General features: G+C 45.6%; 1 protein-coding gene across 4 annotated transcripts in view; it reads left to right on the forward strand.

Moving 5' to 3' along the window:
- Positions 1-992: 992 nt before the first annotated feature.
- Positions 993-21,300, forward strand: part of GNE (glucosamine (UDP-N-acetyl)-2-epimerase/N-acetylmannosamine kinase) — a 48,405-nt gene continuing 28,097 nt past the window's right edge. The window contains exon 1 of one of the 4 annotated variants that reach the window (XM_058672485.1): positions 993-1,084. In XM_058672485.1, coding sequence (XP_058528468.1) covers positions 1,034-1,084 — 51 coding nt within the window. In that variant the 5' untranslated portion in view covers positions 993-1,033. Of the gene's footprint in view, positions 1,085-12,021; positions 12,198-17,951; positions 17,995-18,447; positions 18,468-21,300 lie in introns of those variants that run through there. The other 3 variants (XM_058672486.1, XM_058672488.1, XM_058672487.1) reach the window with 3 other exon arrangements.

The raw sequence follows: 21,300 nt of genomic DNA on the forward strand, positions 1-21,300 counted from the left end.
TCTTTCACAATACCTGTGATGCTTTTGGCGATTTTCCCTCATGGGATTAATAGAGTTTCCTGATATCCTACATAACGGAAAGGGCTTTTATGAAAAATTCTTACTCACTGTCTAGTTTTCCTCTTAATACAAAATATTTTCTAAAACACAACTGTCTTAACAATTCAGAGACGAATGTCATTTGGTCATTAAGCTATTATTCTTTCTGCATGTTGTTGAATTTTACTTACCAATATTTTATTTGGGATTCATTAAATCCATTTCATAATTTGGTTTGTGCTAAGTTCAGTGAAATGTACTAGTCTGTGTTGGTCTGTTCCCCAAACCACTCATTTTTGGGTTTGTCTAAGTATGAAGTATTCTCTCCTTATAAGTGGATGACTTTTAATATAGCTTTCCTTGAGTGGAATGTGCTCACATGTTCAGATGAGCCTGTACTGAGGGATGGCAAGCTGGATTTGACAACAAACAGGCAGCTCTCTATTCAGTTTCCCTCACCACCCGTCTGGGCTTAGGGGTCCTGAGCACAAAACCATCACGTGGAATATCCTTTATAATATGCCGTCTGTTTTCAATCTCATGAAACTAAGGGTTCTCGGTATTCTGAGGCCTATGGCTATGGGTAGACCTTTAAAAAAAAATCCTTTAGATTATTTCTCTTCCTAAAGTAGTATAACAAATGTTTTCAATGTGCCCATGCGTGAAAACGCTGAAAAAGACTGTTGTGATTTTGATGGTGGATTTTTGTTTTTAGCTTCAGAAACTGGGAAGAAAATGTTGTGGTGGAAAATGAGATCCTTCAGCGGAACGGCATACCAGCAAGGGAGAGGTCGCAGCGCCCACAGGGCCATTATCCTGCTCACAGCCGGCCTCCAGCAACACAAGCAAGGATTCAGAGCCACTTTTTTTTTCCCTTCCTCTTCATAGAGGCGGGGCTTAGAACTCCGTCTGGAGGGCAGAAGCCTATTAATGAGTGCTGTGTGGCAGCTAAACCAAGAGAAGGAACAGCTGCTCTGCTCCCGGGAGTCGCTGGATGGAAACCAGGATGTACCCTCATAGGGAGTCCGGCTCTCTAGGACCTCATGTAAGTAACTTAGCAATTCAATGTAGTTTCACTGGTGACAGGGCCATCAGAAACAGGAATGACAAGGAAGTCGGGAGAATGCTTTGTTTTCAGTCTATCCTGTGCCTCATTTTTTAAAATTTCATTTTTATCCTGGTGCCTTGGCTTAGCTATTCTATGATTGCTCTTGTTTCTAAGTTATTGTGCTGAAATTCCTGGTTTCTTTGTGTTTCCAAACTGAAAATAAACTCTTTCCTGCAGATTCTTGATGCTGTCTTTAGGTAGAATGGGTTTGTTTTTACTTTTCTGAATTCTTTCTTTCATAAACAGTCTACTTCCAAAGGGTACAATCAACATGTACCACAGCTACTTTGCTTTGCTTTGCTTTTGAAACACAGCACTGAGTTCCCTACTACTTTATTCTTTTCTCTCAAGTTATTAACTGACCAAAAGGAAAGAAGGGTACGTTTATTTTTTTGGTTAATCAGTATCTAACCTAAATAAGTTGGCAACCACCTTATTTATCAATATATAAATGTGGGATGTGGTATGCCAAAACCATAATGTAGTTTAGCCTAAATTTTTATTCAGGCATGTGGAAGTCCAGATATTTTAGAAAAGTATTACAATTTATTATTTATTTTACACTTTACAGATCATTTATAGTTAAGGAATAGCTTATCAGAAATTTTAAGTCAGATGATATCATTTCTATAAATATTTTCTTCTTTTAAATATTTATTCATTTATTTGGAAGGCAAAGGAAGAGGGACAGAGAGGTCTCCCATCCACAGTTTACTCCCCAAATTTTCACAACAGCAGAAGCCAGGAGCCGGGACAAACCAAAGAAAGGAGCCTAGGAACTTCCTCTGGGTCTCCTGCCTAGTTGTGGGAAGTCAAGCACTTGAACAGCTGTTGCCTCCCAGGCATGTTAGCAGGAGTTAGATCAGAAGCACTCAACCTTAGCTTCAATTCAGGATGTAGATGTTCCAAGTGGTGGCTTAACTGCTGTGCCACAAAGCCTAATCCTACAGTTTTTTGTTTGTTTTTTTCCCCAACACAATTTACTTCTAGTATTACCACTAACACAAAAACAGACCCAATTAGACTTTTCAGTGAGACTTGTTTTAAGTATCACACGTGAATTTAAATCAAAGTAAGATTTTCTGAGCTTCTAGCAGGAGCTCCTAAATCGTTTCTTTATGTCTTTAATGAAATCTGACAAATGTGCATCTCCAGTTACAACGCTAATCGTCGCTCTCATCTCTTCACCCATTTTTCAAATAATTGTCTTTTAACAAACAGGCCCTCAAATTACCCATATCATTTCACTAATGTTTGGTAGTTTCTATGACATTAACTAAAATACTCTTTGTGGCCCGTAAGTTGCTTTCCAAGGTACTCTCCCACATAATAATTCAGTTGTGTTTTCCAGTATTCCTCAACAGCATTTTCCCCTTGTCAGCCTGCTCTCTCCTGTGTGTTATTCTCATTCCCATTTTTATCATCTTCAAACACAATTCTTTCCCAGGAGAACACTTTTTTTTTTTTAAAGATTTAGTTACTTTATTACAAAGTCAGATACACAGAGAGGAGGAGAGACAGAGAGGAAGATCTTCCATCTGATGATTCACTCCCCAAGTGAGCCGCAATGGGCCCGTGTGCGCCGATCCGAAGCCAGGAACCAGGAACCTTTTCCATGTCTCCCATGTGGGTGCAGGATCCCAATGCATTGGGCCGTCCTCGACTGTTTTCCCAGGCCACAAGCAGGGAACTGGATGGGAAGTGGAGCTGCCGGGATTAGAACCAGCGCCCATATGGGATCCCGGGGCTTTCAAGGCGAGGACTTTAGCCGCTAGGCCACGCTGGGCCCGAGAACACTCTTTTAAAGTGTAAAATGGATGGGACTTCTCAGCAGACTGAATATGAGAGAGGAGAGGGAGAAGTGAAGGTGCCTCTCCGACTGCTGGGCGGAACACAACAGCATTCCGTAAGAATTCATAGCTTCATGGGAGAAATAGAGAAACCAGTTTATGAGGAAAGAAAAACAAACAAACGTACTTCTGAATTGATCTGAAGTTCCTGTGGGGTTGATTGAGATAAAGATGTCACGCAAGCAGTTGGGTATTGTACTTGAACAGGCTGAACTGAAGCATCAGATTAAGGAATAATTTTAGGTAAGCACTGAACCATACTAGAAGATGAAGTCATGCTGGGTGTACACTACCTTGAGCTTAATTAGGCTAAACACAAACTCCCAGGAAATACTAACTTCGTAAGTAGGAGTTTGAGGAAGTATAGCAGACAGAAAGGTCAAAGGTACATAGTAAATCAGGTGTCTTGGAGGCCGAAGAAGTAGAATGTTTTAAGAACAAGCAATGTATAATTCTATAAATAGAGTTACTAAGAGAACCTAGAGGGCAAAGAAGAGTAGATGCCTTCGCCATTGCAAAAGTAAGCTGGAAAGGAGGAAACATGACCAAGGAAAGTGCCAGTGAATGTTTTTTTTTTTTTTTAAGATTTATTCATTTTATTACAGCCAGATATACACAGAGAGGAGAGACAGAGAGGAAGATCTTCCGTCCGATGATTCACTCCGCAAGTGAGCCGCAACGGGCCGGTGCTGCGCCGATCTGATGCCGGGAACCAAGAACCTCTTCTGGGTCTCCCACGCGGGTGCAGGGTCCCAATGCATTGGGCCGTCCTCAACTGCTTTTCCAGGCCACAAGCAGGGAGCTGGATGGGAAGTGGAGCTGCCGGGATTAGAACTGGCGCCCATATGGGATCCCGGGGCTTTCAAGGCGAGGACTTAAGCCGCTAAGCCACGGCGCCGGGCCCACATCACTGTTATTTCAAACCATCTCTAGAAGACTTAAAATACCCCATACAATGTAAAATACCCCATACAATGGAATAGGTGTCATATTATTTTGTTTAGGAAACAATGACAAAAGTCAGCATAGATGCGTTTTTTTCTCAAATACTTTAAAATCACAGTTGTTTTAATCCATGAACACTGAACCCACAGTTATGGAAGGGGCAAACTCTACCATACTGAGAGTTCTGAATTGGTCAAGAGTAAAAGTATGAACAAACTGGGACTAAGGGAGCAAAGACATCCAGTGGAATGAGTAGGACAAGAAATGTAGCTGGATGCCACAGGCTTTGAGTCAGCAGTGTTTTCAAAACAGATATAGTAATGGATTGAAGTCTCTCTGAAAACTGAATCTCTAGTCCTTATCTTTCTCCTGATCCTCAGTTTAAAGAAAATATTCTGTGGTTGTAAATTCAACCTATCCAAAATCCAGCCTCGCTGTCTTCTCCATAATTCTGGCTTACCCCCAAATCTGCTTCTCCTCTATTCCAGATAACAGTGCCATCTTGGCTGCTCCAACGAAAGCCTCTCTCTTTGCCTTCCATTTTATCAGTAGAGATCCCATCTCTGCCCTAAATTCCTATCCATTCTTTCTCTACATTCTTTCCTTACTAATTCTAACTAGCGCTTTAATTCAGGTCCTGAAATACCCCTAACTCATCTTTTTGCAATGTCCTTTCTTGTCCCAATTCATCTTCCATACTTCTTTTTTTTTTTACGTCAATCCATTTATTGAAAATATCACAGGAAGTACAAGACCAGTCTCCCTGTCAGCAATAAAAGATGCCCGATCTTCCATAATTCTAACGAAACAAATCTGACCATGTCACTTGCCTGACAAAATACCCCCAGTTACAGTGACGAGAAAATCTGACTTCCTGAGATTCATGTCATGCAGGGAACTTGCCGAGCTGGCCCTACTCTCTATCTTTTAGCTTCATCTCCAGTTACTTCTTGCTTCCACACAGCTATCTCTTACCACTACACTTCTGCTCGTTCTTCAACATATTTGTACTCGACTCATTATAAACACTGAGCAACAGTGTGGTATTGCTAGAATTATAAGGCTTGACAGTGGAGGGAAGCGGACTTGGTGCTGGTATCAGCAAATTAATCCTCTACCTGCAGCACTGGCATTCCATATGGATGTCAGTTCCTGTCCCAGTTGCCCCACTTCCCATCAGCTCCCTGCCTGTGGCCTGAGAAAGCAGAAGATGGTCCAAAGCCTTGGAACTCTGCACCCCCATGGGAGACCTGGTAGAAGCTCCTGGCTCCTGGCTTGGAGTGAGCCACGCCTCATTGCTGTTTTGGCCACTTGAGGCGTCAACCAGCAGAGGGAAGATATGTCTCTGTAAATCTGCCTTTCAAATAAAAATAAGTAAATCTTTATAAAAATGACATGAACTAGCCATGGAGAGAGAATAGGAATGGCAATGACTCTCTCGTTGATGGTTTGATTTTCCTTTGATTCAAAGTTTATTGACTGTTTCCTAAATTGGAAATGATTCAAAACACTACCAGGGAGAGGAGCACACCTAACAGGGTTAACTTGAAAGAATTCATGATTTACCAAAAGAAACAGGTCATATACAAATGTAGTGAGATGACTAGCACCACTGGTTTTCTCTGGTTCCTTGTAATGCATCAGCTAAATAACTTGAAAGTTACAAATACATACACTCAAAGACACGAATGATAAGTATTACTGATAAGTATCAAATGGATTGTGAAGACAAGTAGTATGGAAATTCAGAGGGGCAAAGGATTGTTTTGGGATAGGGTAGTCATGAAGTTTCTTTTCTTTTTTTTTAAGATTTATTTATTTTATTACAAAGTCAGATATACAGAGAGGAGGAGAGACAGAGAGGAAGATCTTCCATCCGATGATTCACTCCCCAAGTGAGCCACAATGGCTGGTGCTGTGCCGATCTAAAGCCAGGAGCCAGGAACCTCCTCCAGGTCTCCCACATGGGGGGTGCAGGGTCCCAAGGCCCTGGGCCGTCATTGACTGCTTTCCCAGGCCACAAGCAGGGAGCTGGATGGGAAGTGGAGCTGCTGGGATTAGAACCAGCGCCCATTTGGGATCCTGGGGCGTTCAAGGCAAGGACTTTAGCCACTAGGCCACGGCGCCGGGCCCTGAACAATTTCTTAAGCAAAGATATAATGGAAATAGTCTTTTAAAGAGATGAATCAAGCAGTTGTATACAGAACAAGCTGGAGGAGCAAAAAAACACAGGCGGGAAGAGCAGGCAGCAGCATAGTCATCTAGGTCCCTGATGAGTCATTTTTTTATTCTTGTATTCTTCGATATATTGAATGTTTACAATAAGAACTTTGCTTTGAACTCTCCTCCTTTCTGTATATCTGACTTTGTAATAAAAATAAATAAATCTTTATAAAAAAAACCCCAAAAAAACCACATAAGGGTTGGACGTGAGTCAAGAGCAGCAGTCATGAAAGTTAAGTGAATAGAGATGAGATTTATTTTAAAAGTAAAATGGATGACATTTCCTTATGGATTAGGTGTCAGGAGATGACTGGGAAACACAAGGAATCTGGTTTAGGAGGAGGGAGGTTGGCCCATCGACTAGGAGAAAATCTGGAAGAGCGACCAGGGTTAGGAAGGAAAAAGGAAAGTTGAAGTCCGGGGCATGTTGTGAATGAGACGCCTGTGGGGTTAGGCATGAAGGTGTATCTAACCATGGGCTGCAGGTGTTGTGGGCGCCCTAACAAATCATGGCAGAAGTGTCTGGAGGTCACACTGATATATTCTGTTGCAGTTCTAAAAGATGGGTAGGTGTCAGTGGTGTGACTTTTCTAGCTACTACTAGTGTCACCTCTGAGCTCTGCTCCTTCTGTCCTCTGAAGTCTTGCGCCTCCACCCCTGTTTCATTGGGTCCACCCTGAAGTCAGGATTATTCTTCTTAATTACATCTGTAAAGTCTCTGTGGTCACGAAAGGAACAGAGTCTGCACTTCTAGAGATGAAGATCTTACTCCACCCGTCTCGTCTCACAGTGGTGTGTTCATGTTAAAGTGATATCCCATGCCAGCAGATGTTGAGGGTAGAACTTTTTTTTCTTTCTTCAAAGTGAAGAAACAGGGCCCGGCACGGTAGCATAGCAGCTAAAATTCTCGCCTTGCGCGTGCAGGATCCCATATGTGTGCCGGTTCGTGTCCCCGCAGCCCCACTTCCCATCCAGCTCCCTGCTGGTGGCCTGGGAAAGCAGTCAAGGATGGCCCAAAGCCTTGGGACCCTACACCCACATGGGAGACCTGAAAGAGACTCTGGGATCCTGGCTTCTGATCGGCACGGCTCTGGCCGTTGCAGCCACTTGGGGAGTGAATCATCGGACAGATCTTCCTCTCTGTCTCCTCCTCTCTGTATATCTGACTTTGCAATAAAAAAATAAATTATTAAAAAAAAGTGAAGAAACAGCTTCAAAGCCAACATTTACTGTTCATTTAAAAAATTCTGGGCACTAATGACAAGAGGGGTGTTTAGGTTGTAAAAATTTGATTTGTACACTTAATATACATGCCCTTGATTTTGTTGTTGTTATTTATTGGAGAGAAGAAAGAGCAAGCGTGTGCCAGCACTCATTGGCACAGCTTCCGTCCTCACTGTGGCTGCTAGGGATCAGCCAGGACCCAGGGTAGTCCAGATGGGGAGCAGGAATGCAATTCCTGGAGCCTCCCAGGGGCTACCTTAGCAGGAAGATGAGGACCCAGAGCTAGGAATCCAACCCAGTGCTCCCTTGTGGGATACCCAGGGATCTTACCTGCCAGGTCAGCTCCTATCAATACCATTTTACTGCTGTGAAATATGGACGAGCCCTGTCCTTGAACAGGCCTGCCAAGCTGCCACTCTATCTCCTCTTTATACCCTCTAGAACCTTTACGCATTATCACAGAAGCTATCTAACGGTTGATCACAAGCATCACTTGATGAATTGCTGGATTGTAAGAGATTTTTAAAAGATATTTTATTGAAAAACATGTATAATTATAACATTCTCCTGTCCTACTAGTTTAATAAAGGTTTCCCCAAAAAACTGATGGGGCCAGCTGGCATTGTGGTACACCAAATCACGCCACCACCTGCACTGTTGCATCATCCCACATGAGCCAGCTTGCGGCCCAGCTGCTCCACTTGCAGTCCAGCTCCCTGCTAATGTTCCTGAGAAAGCACCAACAGATGACCCGAGGGCTTGGGCGCCTGCATCCATGTGGGAGACCTGAACGGATTTCCAAGCTCCTGGCTTGGGCACAGCCCTTAAGTCCATATGGGATGAGAGCCAGAGGATCAGAGATCTCTCTCTCCTTCTGTCTCTCTTTTTACCTTTTGTTTGTTTTGTTTTCCTCTAACATTGCATTTCAAGTAAATAAGTCTTTAAAAAGAGAAAGAAAAGAGGACATTGTGACATAGCAAATGAGCCATCACCTGTGACACCAGCATCCCTTATGGGCCCTAGTTAACGTACTGGCTGCCCCACTGCTGATCCCACACACCCTGCTCATCGTCTGGGAAAATCAACCGAAGATGACTCACCCACATGGGTGACTCGGCCACCCATGTGGGATACCTGGATGAAATTCCTGGCTCTTAGCTTTTTATGTTCTTTCTGTCTTTCCCTCACATCTCTGCCTCTCAAACTTTTAGAAAATGTATTGAAGTATGAATGAATACATAGGTTTTTAATTGTCATAAAGTGAAAAGCACTACTATGCTAAAGAGAGGAAACATTACCAGTGCCCACTGAGCGCCTACTCGAGCCACCAATCCATGACAAGATCTGGCACCAAGGCTGTGGTTAGTAACAGACAAAGGTAGTTAGCTAAGCCTGAAAAGCTAGCTCTCTGAGGCCTCTAGACTGCAGAGTACAGTTGGAAGGCAGAGGAAAACGGGGCACATTAAAACTGTAGACCTAGATCAACTATGAGAGACAGTACAGGTGGGCAATAGGGAGAGAATCCAGTGCCCCAACTTGCCTTGGATCCTGGACAGTTTCTTGATTTCGATGCATATGTATCGTTAAAGTAGATCTTTTTCTGAAGGTACCCTGTTCCTTGAAACCAGAAGATAGCTATCAACAAAATTCTAAGCCAGGGAGAACACCCAACCTTATTGTTGTGATTCCAAGTCCAGCTGACTGGTAATGGCTACCTATGTCAGAAATAATTCTGAGGTCAAGTCAGAATTTTGTGGGAAAGAGTACTGTGGTGTCTTCTATGTTGTACTTTGGTGGGACGGAAAGGAGGCAGGGCTGGCACCATGTGTTTGCTGTCTCTCCCCTAAGCCATTGTCATGAAGAAGTCAGCCAAGAGGTGGGGGGAGAAGTGACCAGTAACAATCTTAAGATGGCTTTTTCCATCTGATAAATATTCTTCTTTTGGCTATTGACTCACTCTACTCTGAATCCCAGCCATAACACTTTCAATTGCCAGTGTCTATAGAGCACACATAGGTATCACTGCACAAGCCAGATTTTGTATAGCCTCCTCAGAATACAGAATTGCATGCATTGGCTGTGTGATGCTGCGCAGCACAGAAAAAGCAGATAAGGACTAATATCACACTGATGAAAATAATGTAAGAACATCCCAACCCAACGGGTCAGCTTTGGGTTTCTGAGAGCATCAGAATGCCTACAACTGCAGATTTCATAAATAGAAGAGACTCCTTTTTTGAGTCTCATGTTCCAGACCCACATAATCACCATTCATAGCCCCAGTTACGGGTGAGTTTAATCTTGCTAGCCAGTCTGCTCCTTAAGAGTATTGGTGGTGGTAAGCCATCTCAAAGCTAGCTTTCCCAGTTATAGAAGTTAAAGTGGCTATCATGACTTGCTGCTTGTCTTTGTGAAATATTAGCCTTTACTGGGATTTTAAAATATGAGAATGTTTATGGTCTATGAAAGTACTGTATTTTAAAGTAATAAATTATTTCTTATCTAACTGCTATGGAAATGAAGTAAGACAGAGTACACAGTCTTCCTTAACAGAATTTTGGAAAAGTTAATTGGCACAGCTATTCCAGAAGAACTGGAAAAGTGTTGAAAACTGGTTAACTTTTTTTTTTTTTTGATCCGAGTGCACAAGGATGGTTTATTGAAGCTCAGCACATCCGAGCCTGGGTTCTTGGTTGAAAGCCAAGCCCACCGGCCGGGTCCAACACCCCTTACCGGGAGTGTGGCCAAAAACTGGTTAACTTTTAACTTTGATTCTGTTATAAAGAGTTGAAACAATACAAGTACGTTCTAAAATAACTGCTCATTGAAACTTTTCAGGAGGTATGTTATTTTGGACATAACAGGATCTATCCAAGATCAAAAGCATCCAAAAAGGCTTTACAGAAATGTCATTATTTCCCAGTCTAGGATAAGCAAGTGGCCAAGCTGGTCCACAGCTGTTGGGACTGGAGAAGAGCTCACACGTGATAGTTAACATACAGTTATGGGTGGGCTGTCGTATGGACATCCCTTGGATTACTTAAGCTTCCTAAAACCTCTAGAAATGCTTACGACACGTCTAAACATGCATGATTAACACCCAAAATGCCTAAACATGAACAGAACACCTCCAGCTCTCAAGTCTTTCATGTCCCTATGCAGGAATGCAATTCTTTCCAACTTTTGCCGTTTGGCTTCCCTCCCTGCCTCTCCTCCTGCCTTCAGGTTAACAGCGTTCTGTTACTTGCTCTTGCCCGCAACATAACATTTCAGGATTTCATTCACCATCAAACCTTGCATTTTGACTTCAATGGAAATAACTTTTTGGATATACACTGAAGCATTTTACATTTATTCCTAGTGCTATGTTATATCTTCAATTGCTTGTCAAATGCTTCCTAATGCAGTTTTTCCCCGTTTATTTCTTTTAATGGTTCTGTCTTTCCACTTTTATGCAAATGCAAAATCATGGAGTTGTATTTTAATCTTTGCCAACTGACCTCTAATATCCGGTCTCATATTTTTCAAAATGTTTCTTGCATCTGCTCTTCCCTTTTTAGTTCTGCCATCTAAATTCAGGTCTTCATTTCATTTCATTCTGAGCTGCACTTTTTACTTGTTTTCATGATTTTACATATGAAATACTTTCAAGTGGCCCAAGCAAAACGGATGTATTGAAAACTATATGGATTTCTGGGCCTGGCAGCGTGGCCTAGCAGCTGAAGTCCTCGCCCTAAATGTGCCAAGATCCCAATTGGGCGCAGGTTCTAATCCCCGCAGCTCCCCTTCCCATCCATCTCCCTGCTTATGGCCTGGGAAAGCAGTCGAGGACGGCCCAATGCTTTGGGATCCTGCACCCGCGTGGGAGACCTGGAGAAACTTTAGAACCGGCACCCATATGGGATCCCCGCAAGTTCAAGGGAGGACTTTAGCCGCTAGGCCACGCCGCCGGGGCCCGTCCAACGCTTTTGTACACATCAGTCAAAGCGATACGTATATACAATTATCTTACCAAGAATCTGATGGAACCTCCTCACACAAAAGTCCTTAACACCTGTGTCCTTTTGGGCTCCTGTCATCTTTTAGGGATGCCAGGCTAGCTGCTGGAGTAGCAGGATTTAAGTATTCTGCAAATTGTGGCCTATTGTGTCACCCATGTACATTCTAGACCATTTTTAAAATAATGATCATGATAATAAAAGCGTAGTATTTTGTATTAGCCACGCTTCCCACGTTTTTCGGTGTCCCTCAGGGGGTGATGCGAGCCCTTTCCCAGGCCTGACCAGTCCCTGCTCGCCCGGCAGGCCACCCTGCCATCCGGGCCAGCCCCGGGTCAGGCCGGGGAGTGGTCAGGGCAAGGAATAAGCGCTGCGCTGGACCGGCTTACACCAGGCCGTGTGTGTAAGGCAAGAGCAACCACGGCGAGGAGGGGCCTCGGGGGGCCAAGGCGGGCGCAGGCCCGGGCCGTGCAGCCCCACAGCGGCTCGGGGGCCGCCACGACGACGGAAGGTGCTTGGTCCCGAGAGCATCCGGCCTCCGCCAAGCCGCTGGCAGTGGGCGGAGCCGGGGACGGTGAGCTACAGCCAATCGCGGGGCGTCCTTCCGGCTGACGTCAGGCGCCTTCGCCGACTCGGCGCTCCGGGGTGGGTGTGTCGGGGCGTGTGTGAGAAGCGGGCACCTGGGTCGAGCGACGAGTCATCGAGCCGAGCGCCTGGATTGCGGAAGCCCCAGGGGCGGGCCCGCGCCCGGCCTGCTCCTCCGGCCCGGCTCCGGCTCTCGTCAGCTCCGCGGGAGGGAACCGGCACCTGGTGAGAGCCGCGCGTCCAGCCGGGGACTTGGGGAGAGCATCCTGCAGGGGCCCCTGGGGCCTCTCCCCGGCCGGCAGCGTGCCGCCGCTGCATGCCCGCAGGCCCGCGCCGCGCCCTCTGGGTCCAGCCCCTCTTTGGCACTGTGGCGGCTCCGCCCGGTGGGTGGGTGCCTCTCGCGGCGGACGGGCCCGTGGGGTGGGCCCTGCGACCCGGGTTGGGAGTGTGGAGGGACGCGCAGCTCACTGCATCCTCGGGCGGCCGCACAGAAAGAGCGTTCCGGGAGATGTGCGCCCTGGGGTGGGGAACCACTGGCCGACCCACTGGCCGGGGCTGTCCGTCATGGAAAAAGGTCTGCGCCCAACTCCAATGGGGTTAGGGCTTTCTTGGAAGTTGAACAAGCATTTGTGTTTTTCCATGTGCCCCGACTCTATGTGCGCGCCTCAAAGTGTCGGAACACTAGGACTTGCACCTCTGATAAGTGGGATGGCCCTCGCTTAGCCTAGCAGGTTGGATAGCTGGTTAGTCCATTTGTGGCCGCTCTGGGAGAAGCCAAACAGAATTAGCACCGCAGGAGTAGAGTCCCGCACTACTTCCCGTGTATCAGGCCATGTGCGCTGAAGGCTGCTGCCTGTGTTCTCCAGGAAGGTTTGCACGCCTGAATGTTGATGACATGAAAAGCCACAAGGCAGACACTGGGCACGGGGCAGAGTCCTGGGGCTGCAGTCATGCGGATGGGGTTTGAGGTTTCCTTCTTTGTCTCTTTTGAAGATACATTTATTTGCGAGGCAGAGTTAGAGAGAGGGTGAGGCGGAGACTCTTCTACCTGCTGGTTCACTGCCCGCTTGGCCCCCAAGGCCCTGACTCCATCTGGGTGTCCCACGTGGCTGACAGGAGCTCAGGACTGTCCTCAAATGCCTGTCCGGGGAGCAGGATGGGAAGTGGAGCAGCAGAGACTGCAATGGAAGCTTAGCCTAGTTTGTTTGAAAGGGCTATGGAGAGAGGATGACACAGAATCCTGCATCCGCTGATTCACTCCACACACGCTGCAGCAGGTGAAGCCAGAAGCCTCCCCCTAGTCTCCCATGTGGGTGCAGGGGCCCAGACAAATGTGCCATCTCCTACTGCTCTCCAGCAGCCTTAACATGGAGCTGGGTTGAAAGTGGAGTGGGCTGGGCCCGGTGCGGTGGTCTAGCTGTTGAAGTTCTCACTTTGAACGCCTGGGATCTTATATGGGCCCTGGTTCTAATCCCAACAGCCCCGCTTCCCATCCAGCTCCCTGCCTGTGGCCTGGGAAAGCAGTCGAGGATGGCTCAAAGCCTTGGGACCCTTCACCCGCGTGGGAGACCCAGAAGAGGCTCCAGGCTCCTGGCTTTAGATCAGCAGTTTTTTTTTTTAAGATTTATGTATTTTTATTGGAAAGGTAGACATACAGAGAGGAAGATCATCAGTCCGATAATTCACTCCCCAAGTGAGCACAACGGCAGGTGCTGCGCAGATCCAAAGCCAGGAGCCAAGAGCTCTTCCAGGTCTCCCACACGGGTGCAGGGTCCCAAAGCTTTGGGCCGTCCTCAACTGCTTTCCCAGGCCACAAGCAGGGAGCTGGATGGGAAGTGGGGCCGCTGGGATTAGAGCCGGCGACCACATGGGATCCCTGGCGCATGCAAGGCGAGGACTTTAACCACTACGTCATCGCGCCGGGCCTAGATTGGCAGTTTTGACTGTTGCGGCTACTTGGGAACTGAATCATTGCATGGAAGATCTTCCTCTCTGTCTCTCCTCCTCTTTGTATTATCTGACTTTCCAATTAAAAAAATAATAATAATAAATCTTAAAAAAGAAAAAAAGTGGAGTAGCTGGGACTCAAGCTGATGCCCACATGGATGCTGGCATGGAAGGTGGAGGCTTAACCTGCTGTCACAACACCAGCTGCCACCCCTGACCCTTATTTTTGGATTTCTTGATTATTAACTATTTGTGATTTTTTTTTGACAAGTAAGTTATTTTCTGTGTACCTCAGTACTGTATCTATAAAGTGGGGCTAGTGAGGAGGAAATTAATGCATGCATGTTAAGGCTTTTGAACTGCGTAGCAAAGACTGCCCATCCCTGGTTGCTTGGTTCTGTGGCTGCTTGAACCAAGTAGGCATGATTTTTTTTTTTTTAAGATTTATTTTATTTTCATTACAAAGTCAGATATACTGAGAGGAGGAGAGATAGAGAGGAAGTGGAGCTGCCGGGACCAGAACCAGCGGCCATATGGGATCAAGGCGAGGACCTTAGCCACTAGGCCACACTGCCGACCCCTAGGCATGATTTTTAAGTAGATTAAAAAGAGATCTCTTTTCCACAAATGAGTTGTTCCATAATTTTCTGGAAGGGGTTGGTCACTGTTGTCTGTATTTATCATGGGCAGGATGAACCATTTGCAATGAGAGGATTCAGAAAATGGCTCTACAAGAACTGCTTTCTCAGGCTGCCCTGAGACTTCAAGCTGAAAGTGTACTTTGGTGTGGTCTGTCTTGGGTGTCTTATCTACGTAGATATCTATTTTGGTAACTGTAGTTAGAATCAGGGCATTGAAGAGTGGAATGAATGCCAATTTCTAGTCGCTCCTCATTTCTGAGCTTTAGGGCATTATGAACAATACACTTAATTCACAGTGTGCACTTAAAAAGATTTTTAGGGCCCACTGTGGTAGCCTAGTGGCTAAAGTCTTCGCCTTCCTTGCGCCAAGATCCCATGTGAGCCCCAGTACATGTCCCAGTTGCTCCACTTCCCATCCAGCTCCCTGCTTGTGGCCTGGGAAAGCTGTTGAGGACGGCCCAAAACCTTGGGATCCTGCATCCACGTGGAAGACCAAGAAGGTCCTGACTCTTAGCTTCAGGTCAGCTGAGCTCCAGCTCTTGCAGCCACTTGTGGAAGGAACCAGCAGATGGAAGATCCTTCTGTCTCTCCTCTAAAGCTGCATTTTCAATAAAAACAAAAAATTTTTTAAAAGATTTTTTTAGAATAATGAACTAGTTCAATTATCTTGAGAAGGACAGAAGTTGGTATAATACCCTCCACTATCCACCAAGACTTAACACATTTACATATGACTGTTACTACCCATGTTTATTTACAACATGATTTAAAAAATAATTATTATTTATCTGAGAGGCAGAGAGGAAGAGACTCGCTCATCCACTGGTTAACTCCTTAAAAGCCTGCAACAGGGCCCGGCACGATAGCGTAATGGTTAAGGTCCTCCCCTTGAATGTGCCGGGATCTCATATGGGTGCTGGTTCTAATCCCGGCAGCTCCACTTCCCACCCAGCTCCCTGCTTGTGTCCTGGGAAAGCAGTGGAGGACGGCCCAAAGCCTTGGGTTCCTGCAACCATGTGGGAGACCCGGAGGCAGTTCCAGGCTCCTGGCTTTGGATCTGCACAGCACCGGCCGTTGCAGTCACTTGGGAAGTGAATCATTGCGTGGAAGATCTTCCTCTCTGTCTCTCCTCTCTGTATATCTGACTTTGCAAGAAAAATAAATAAATCTTTTAAAAATAAGTCTTTTTCAGCTTTATATGTCTTTCAGTTTTCTGCAGAGTTCTCAGCAGGTGCTTGTGATGGTGTTTGCTTTGACATTCAGGGCTAACAGCGCTTCATGTTTCTGAAAATCTGATGGCCAACAGTTTTCAAAACTTAGCACTTTTAGGTTTACTATTTCCAACGTCTGTCATCTTTTCCAATGTACCATTCAGTTTAGAAACCTAATTAAAAACACTTGAAAAGCCAAGTATGCCAGTGTGTCACTTTCATACTATACATTATATGTATCTATACATGTGTGTTTATATAATGATAGTTTATCTATATATAATGATAGTTTATCTATATGGAAGGATAAATAAGAAACTAGTAACTGTTAACATCCGGGAAGAAGAATGTTACGGTAGGAAGACTTTTCGTTACATACTTTTCAGTTTTAAACCATGTGAGTGTTCTGCCTTATAAAAAAGTAAATTGATTACCTTGAATTCTTTGGAAAAATATCTTCCCTTTAATCAGGCAGTTTACAAGGAGCCAGTGTTGCAGTGCAGCGGGCTAAACCTGTGACACTTTTGCATCTAGGCTGTTTCATTTCTGATTCACCCCCCTGGTAACACTCCAAGGAAAACTGCACAAGATGGCCCAAGGACTGGGGCCATTCACACCTGTGTGGAAGACCCAGATGGAGTTCCTGGCTCCTAGTTGGAGCCTGGCCCAGTCCTGGCTATTACGGCCATTTGGAGAGTGAACCAAATGGAAGATTCTTATTCAACATTCTCTTTCCCTTCTTCCTTCTTTCACCTTCTTCCCTCTCTTTCTCTGCTTCCCTCTCTCCAACCCTCCCTCCCTCTATGCTCTCTCCTCCTTACTTCCTGTAACTCTGCCTTTCAAATAAGGAAAGAAGTCCTTGAAAGTATTTTTTTTAAAGATTTATTTATTTTATTACAAAGTCAGATATACATAGAGGAGGAGAGACAGAGAGGAAGATCTTCCGTCCGATGATTCACTCCCCAGGTGAGCCACAACGGGCCGGTGCGTGCCGATCCGAAGCCGGGAACCGGGAACCTGGAACCTCTTCCGGGTCTCCCAGGCGGGTGCAGGGTCCCAAAGCCCTGGGCCGTCCTTGACTGCTTTCCCAGGCCACAAGCAGGGAGCTGGATGGGAAGTGGAGCTGCCGGGATTAGAACTGGCGCCCATACGAGATCCCAGTGCGTTCAAGGCGAGGACTTTAGCCTCTAGGCCACGCGGCCGGGCCCACTTGAAAGTATTTTTACATGAGGCCAGTGTTGTGACACAGCAGGTTAAAATGCCACTGATGGGGGCCTGGCAAGGTGACCTAGCTGCGAAAGTCCTCACCTTGCATACCTGGGCGCCCTGCTTCAACTCTCTGCTTGTGGCTTGGGAAAGCAGTTGAGGACAGCCTAAAGCCTTGGTACCCTGCACTTGTGTGGGAGACCTGCAAGAGGCTCCTGGCTCCTGGCTTTGGATCGGGTCAGCTCTGGCCATTGCAGTCACTTGGGGAGTGAATCAATGGACAGAAGATCTTCCTTTCTGTCTCTCCTTTGCCTTGTATATCTGACTTTCCAATAAAAATAAATAAATCTTTATAAAAAAATGCCACTGATGACCCTGACATCCCTTATGAGCACAGGTTCAAGTTCAGGTTCACTTCCACTGTTGGTGCACCTGGGAAAGCAGCAGAGATGGCCCAAGTGCTTGGGTCCCAGGTAAGTGATCTGGCTGAAGCTCCTGGCTTTAGCCTCGCCCATCTCTGCCTGTTGCAGCCATTTGGGGAGTGGACCAGCCGATAGATCACACACACTCTCTCTGTCTCTCTCTGCCTTTTAAGTAAATAGATGTTAAGAAAAAAAATTCACAGGGAATTGGTGCTGTGGTATATTGTGTAAAACCACTGCCTGCAGTGTGGGCATCCCACATGGGTGCCAGTTTAAGTCCCAGCTCTCCACTTCCAATCCACCTCCCTGCTTGTGGCTGGAAAGCCTTGAAGGATGGTTTCAGTGCCTGGCTGCCTGCACCCAGGAGGGAGACCGGGAAGAACCTCCTGGCTCCTGGCGTCTGCCACTCTGTTACTCTGCTTTTCAGATAAATACAAATAGATCTTTTAAAAATTCACATAATTGTCATAGTCCCCTGAAAACAGCATAGTCTTTTTAAAAAGGCATTTTGTGATTACTTTGCTGTTTTTTTTAGATTTCTTTCTTTAAAAACAAAGCTTTAGCATTCAGTGACATTGTTTTCTTCACAATTCAGGTAGAATAACTTGTGTAACCTGCTAAACATTAAGCATTTTAGTATTGCCAGACAGGAAGTTTGCTGTTCTTTGGAAAAATAAATCCAAATCAACCAACTGAGCTTGCTAAGTGATTGCATCACTCAGCAAATGAAATATCATGGATGATTTATTCAGCTCAGCTGTGGCCAGAGGAAGGCTCGTGTTACAAGAACATTTGGGCAGCCATTTTTTGTACTGGACTGTGCTGATGTGTTCTGAGTCCTGTTCTCCTGGTAGAAGGCTCATTCTGTTACATTAGGGTTAGGGTTAGGGTTGATCCAGTGGGCGGGATTAGCTTTCACGGGGAGGAAGCAAATTCAGAGTGGCCTTAAGGAATGGTAATTTGTGTGTTTACAGAATTCTGTGAGATAAATGAGCTACAATGTGGATTTCATCCTTTACCAAACTTAGCTAAGGAGCTACACTCTGTGTGTTGACATCTTTGCCCAAGGTGCTCCAATTCTTGTTCACAAAAATCAAAGTACCAAAATCAAGAGCCCATGAGGTAAAATTTTACATAAAAGTTAAACTCTCAAATGTTTCATGAAGCAAACATGTTACTCCTTGTCCTTGCCTTTTACTTTTGTAATATAGGGTACAGCATATCAGGGGAATGGGTTGCAGTGGAGTTGGGCCATAGCCTTTTTTTTTAATGATTTATTTATTTTAATTAGAAAGGTGGGCTTATAGAGAGGAGAGAAAAGATTTTCCATCTATGCTTCACTCCCCAAATAGACACCACTGTCGGAGCTGAGCTGATTCAAAGCCAGGAGCTTCATCTGGGTCTCCCACTCGGGTGCAGAGTCCTAAAGCTTTGGGCCATCTTTCACTGCTTTCTCAGTTCATAAGCAGGGAGCTGGATGGGAAGTAGAGCAGCCAGCACATGAATTGGTACCCATATGGGATGCCAGCACTGCAGGTGAAGAATTAGCCAGTTGAGCCATTACACCAACCCCATAGTTTATTTCTTTAAAGTAGACCCATGGGGCCCAGAGCAGGCAGCCACCAAGAGGGCAAAGAGAAACTGAGGTTTATGTTAAGGCTTTCCAGAGGATGTAACACACATAAGTTTGAAGGATGAGCAGGAGTCCAGGCAGGAAATTTAGGCAAAGGACTTAGCAACTATAACGATACAGAAATGTGGAGACGATCAGTTGAACTGTAGGCTGTTGCCATGGCTAGAGTGTTGTATATAAAGATATATGTAGCTACGTCCATATAATCAGTTTGGACTTTATCCCATGTATATTCCATGTGTAGTGTAATCTGTTTAGTGTGATAATTGATGTATCATCTTTGGGAAGATCACTTTAAAAGTTTGTAGGTGATAGGACAAGATTAGAAACAGGAAGCTGTTCTCAGTAGTAAAGATCTGGAAAGCGGGTTGAAGTGACAAGTCCTGAAAGGTGAGAAGGAGAGGATACTTTTGGCAGATATTCAGGATATAGACACATTGGCAGAGCTTAGGAGGTACTGAATGAGGCATAGAAAAGATGGGGTGTCAAGGCATTTGGATGCATGCAAGTGAATAACTGAGTCGGTTATGGAGGACCAGGTTTTGAAAAGATACTAAGTGCTGTGAGACACACAATGGTAACTCACTGCTGTGCATTTGCGTTGTGACAGCCAAGTTGGGTAAGAGCTAATGAGGCCTTGAAGGTAGGGTTTTTATCTTAATTGTCTTCCTCTTCCACTTCCAGAGTTTAGGCATGTGGGCTGTGGAGGCGTAAGTGTTAAGATGAATAGATTAGGCTCTCATTAAGACACAATCTTGAGGGCAGGTGTTTGGCATAACGGTTAAGACATTACATCCTGTATGGGAGAACCTGGCTTTCATGCCCGTCTCCTCTCCTGATTCCAGCTTCCTGCTAATATACATCTGGGAGACAGCAGGTGGTGGCTGCCACCCACTTGGGAGACCCAGACTGGGTTCTGGGCTCTTGGCCCAAGCCTGTTGCTCCCTCTGATGTTGTGGGCACTTGGGGAGTGAACCAATAGATGGGGACTCTCTGTGTCAAGTAAATAAAGTAAATGAATTTTGAACATTTTAAGAAGGTGAGCTCTTGAATCTTGGAGAAGTGGGTACTCCTATTAAGACCTGTATTTCCCTTTCTGTAAAGTAGGAGAGTTGAAGTAGATTGGCGGTTCTCAGCCAAAGTTTGGCAGTTGCCTAGTATGAGTGGTTGGGCTTTGTTGTGAGGCCTGGCAAGTACAAAAAGTTTTTAACTAGTAGTAAAAGCTGAAATTTGCTCGTGTTTTCAGTGATGACTGATTCTATCATTCCTTAAAAAAAAAATTTGTTTCATTTTATTTGAAAAGCAAAGAGACACACAGAGAAAAAGACAAATGGAGAGGGGTTGTTAATCTGCTGGCTCACTGCCCAAATGCCACAACAGTCTGGGCTGAACCATGTTAATACCAGCAGCCGGGAACTAAGTTTGGGTCTCCCACATGGGTGGCAGGGTCCTGACTATTTTTTTAAAAAAGCTTATTTGTTTTAAATGCGAAGTCAGATATATGCATATCGAGAGAAGGAGAGACAGAGAGGAAGAGCTTTTGTCTGATGATTCACTCCCAAAGTGAGTGCAATGGCCAGAGCTGAGCGGATTTGAAGCCAGGAGCTAGGAGCTCTTCTGGGTCTCCCACACGGGTGCCGGGTCCCAAGGCTTTGGGCCGTCCTCTACTGCTATTCCAGGCCACAAGCAGGGAGCTGGATGGGAAGTGGGCTACCGGGATTAGAACCGGCACCCTGATAGGATCCCGGCGCGTTTAAGTCAAGGACTTTAGCTGCTAGGCTACCACAGTGGGCCCGGTCCTGACCATTTCTACTGTCACCTGCTGTCATCCCAGTTGTGCGCCAGAGGAAGCTGGACTCGAATTAGGCAGTGGGACATGGGATGGCAGCATCCCTGGCAGTGACTTAGCTAACCACCTGACCTGTGCCCTTCCTCTGTTGCATTCTAGTGTATGAGAGAAAGGGGTGGAGATACTTAACCTGTTGGACGTGATGGGAGTGTCCCAGAGGATTGCAAGAGGAGAGAAAGGTTAAGACTCACTGTGAAGGGGCTCGGCAGCGTGGCCTAGTGGCTAAGGTCCTCGCCTTGATCCCATATGGCCGCTGGTTCTAATCCCCGCAGCTCCACTTTCTCTCTGTCTCTCCTCCTCTCAGTATAGCTGACTTTGTAATAAAAATGGAATAAATCTTAAAAAAAAAAAAAAAAGACTCACTGTGAAGGATGCTTAAAGACTTCCAAGTGAGATGTTCTGTTTTCATATCTAACAGT

Source organism: Ochotona princeps, chromosome 14 (genome assembly GCF_030435755.1).
Source record: "Ochotona princeps isolate mOchPri1 chromosome 14, mOchPri1.hap1, whole genome shotgun sequence".
Taxonomy (NCBI): Eukaryota; Metazoa; Chordata; class Mammalia; order Lagomorpha; family Ochotonidae; genus Ochotona; species Ochotona princeps.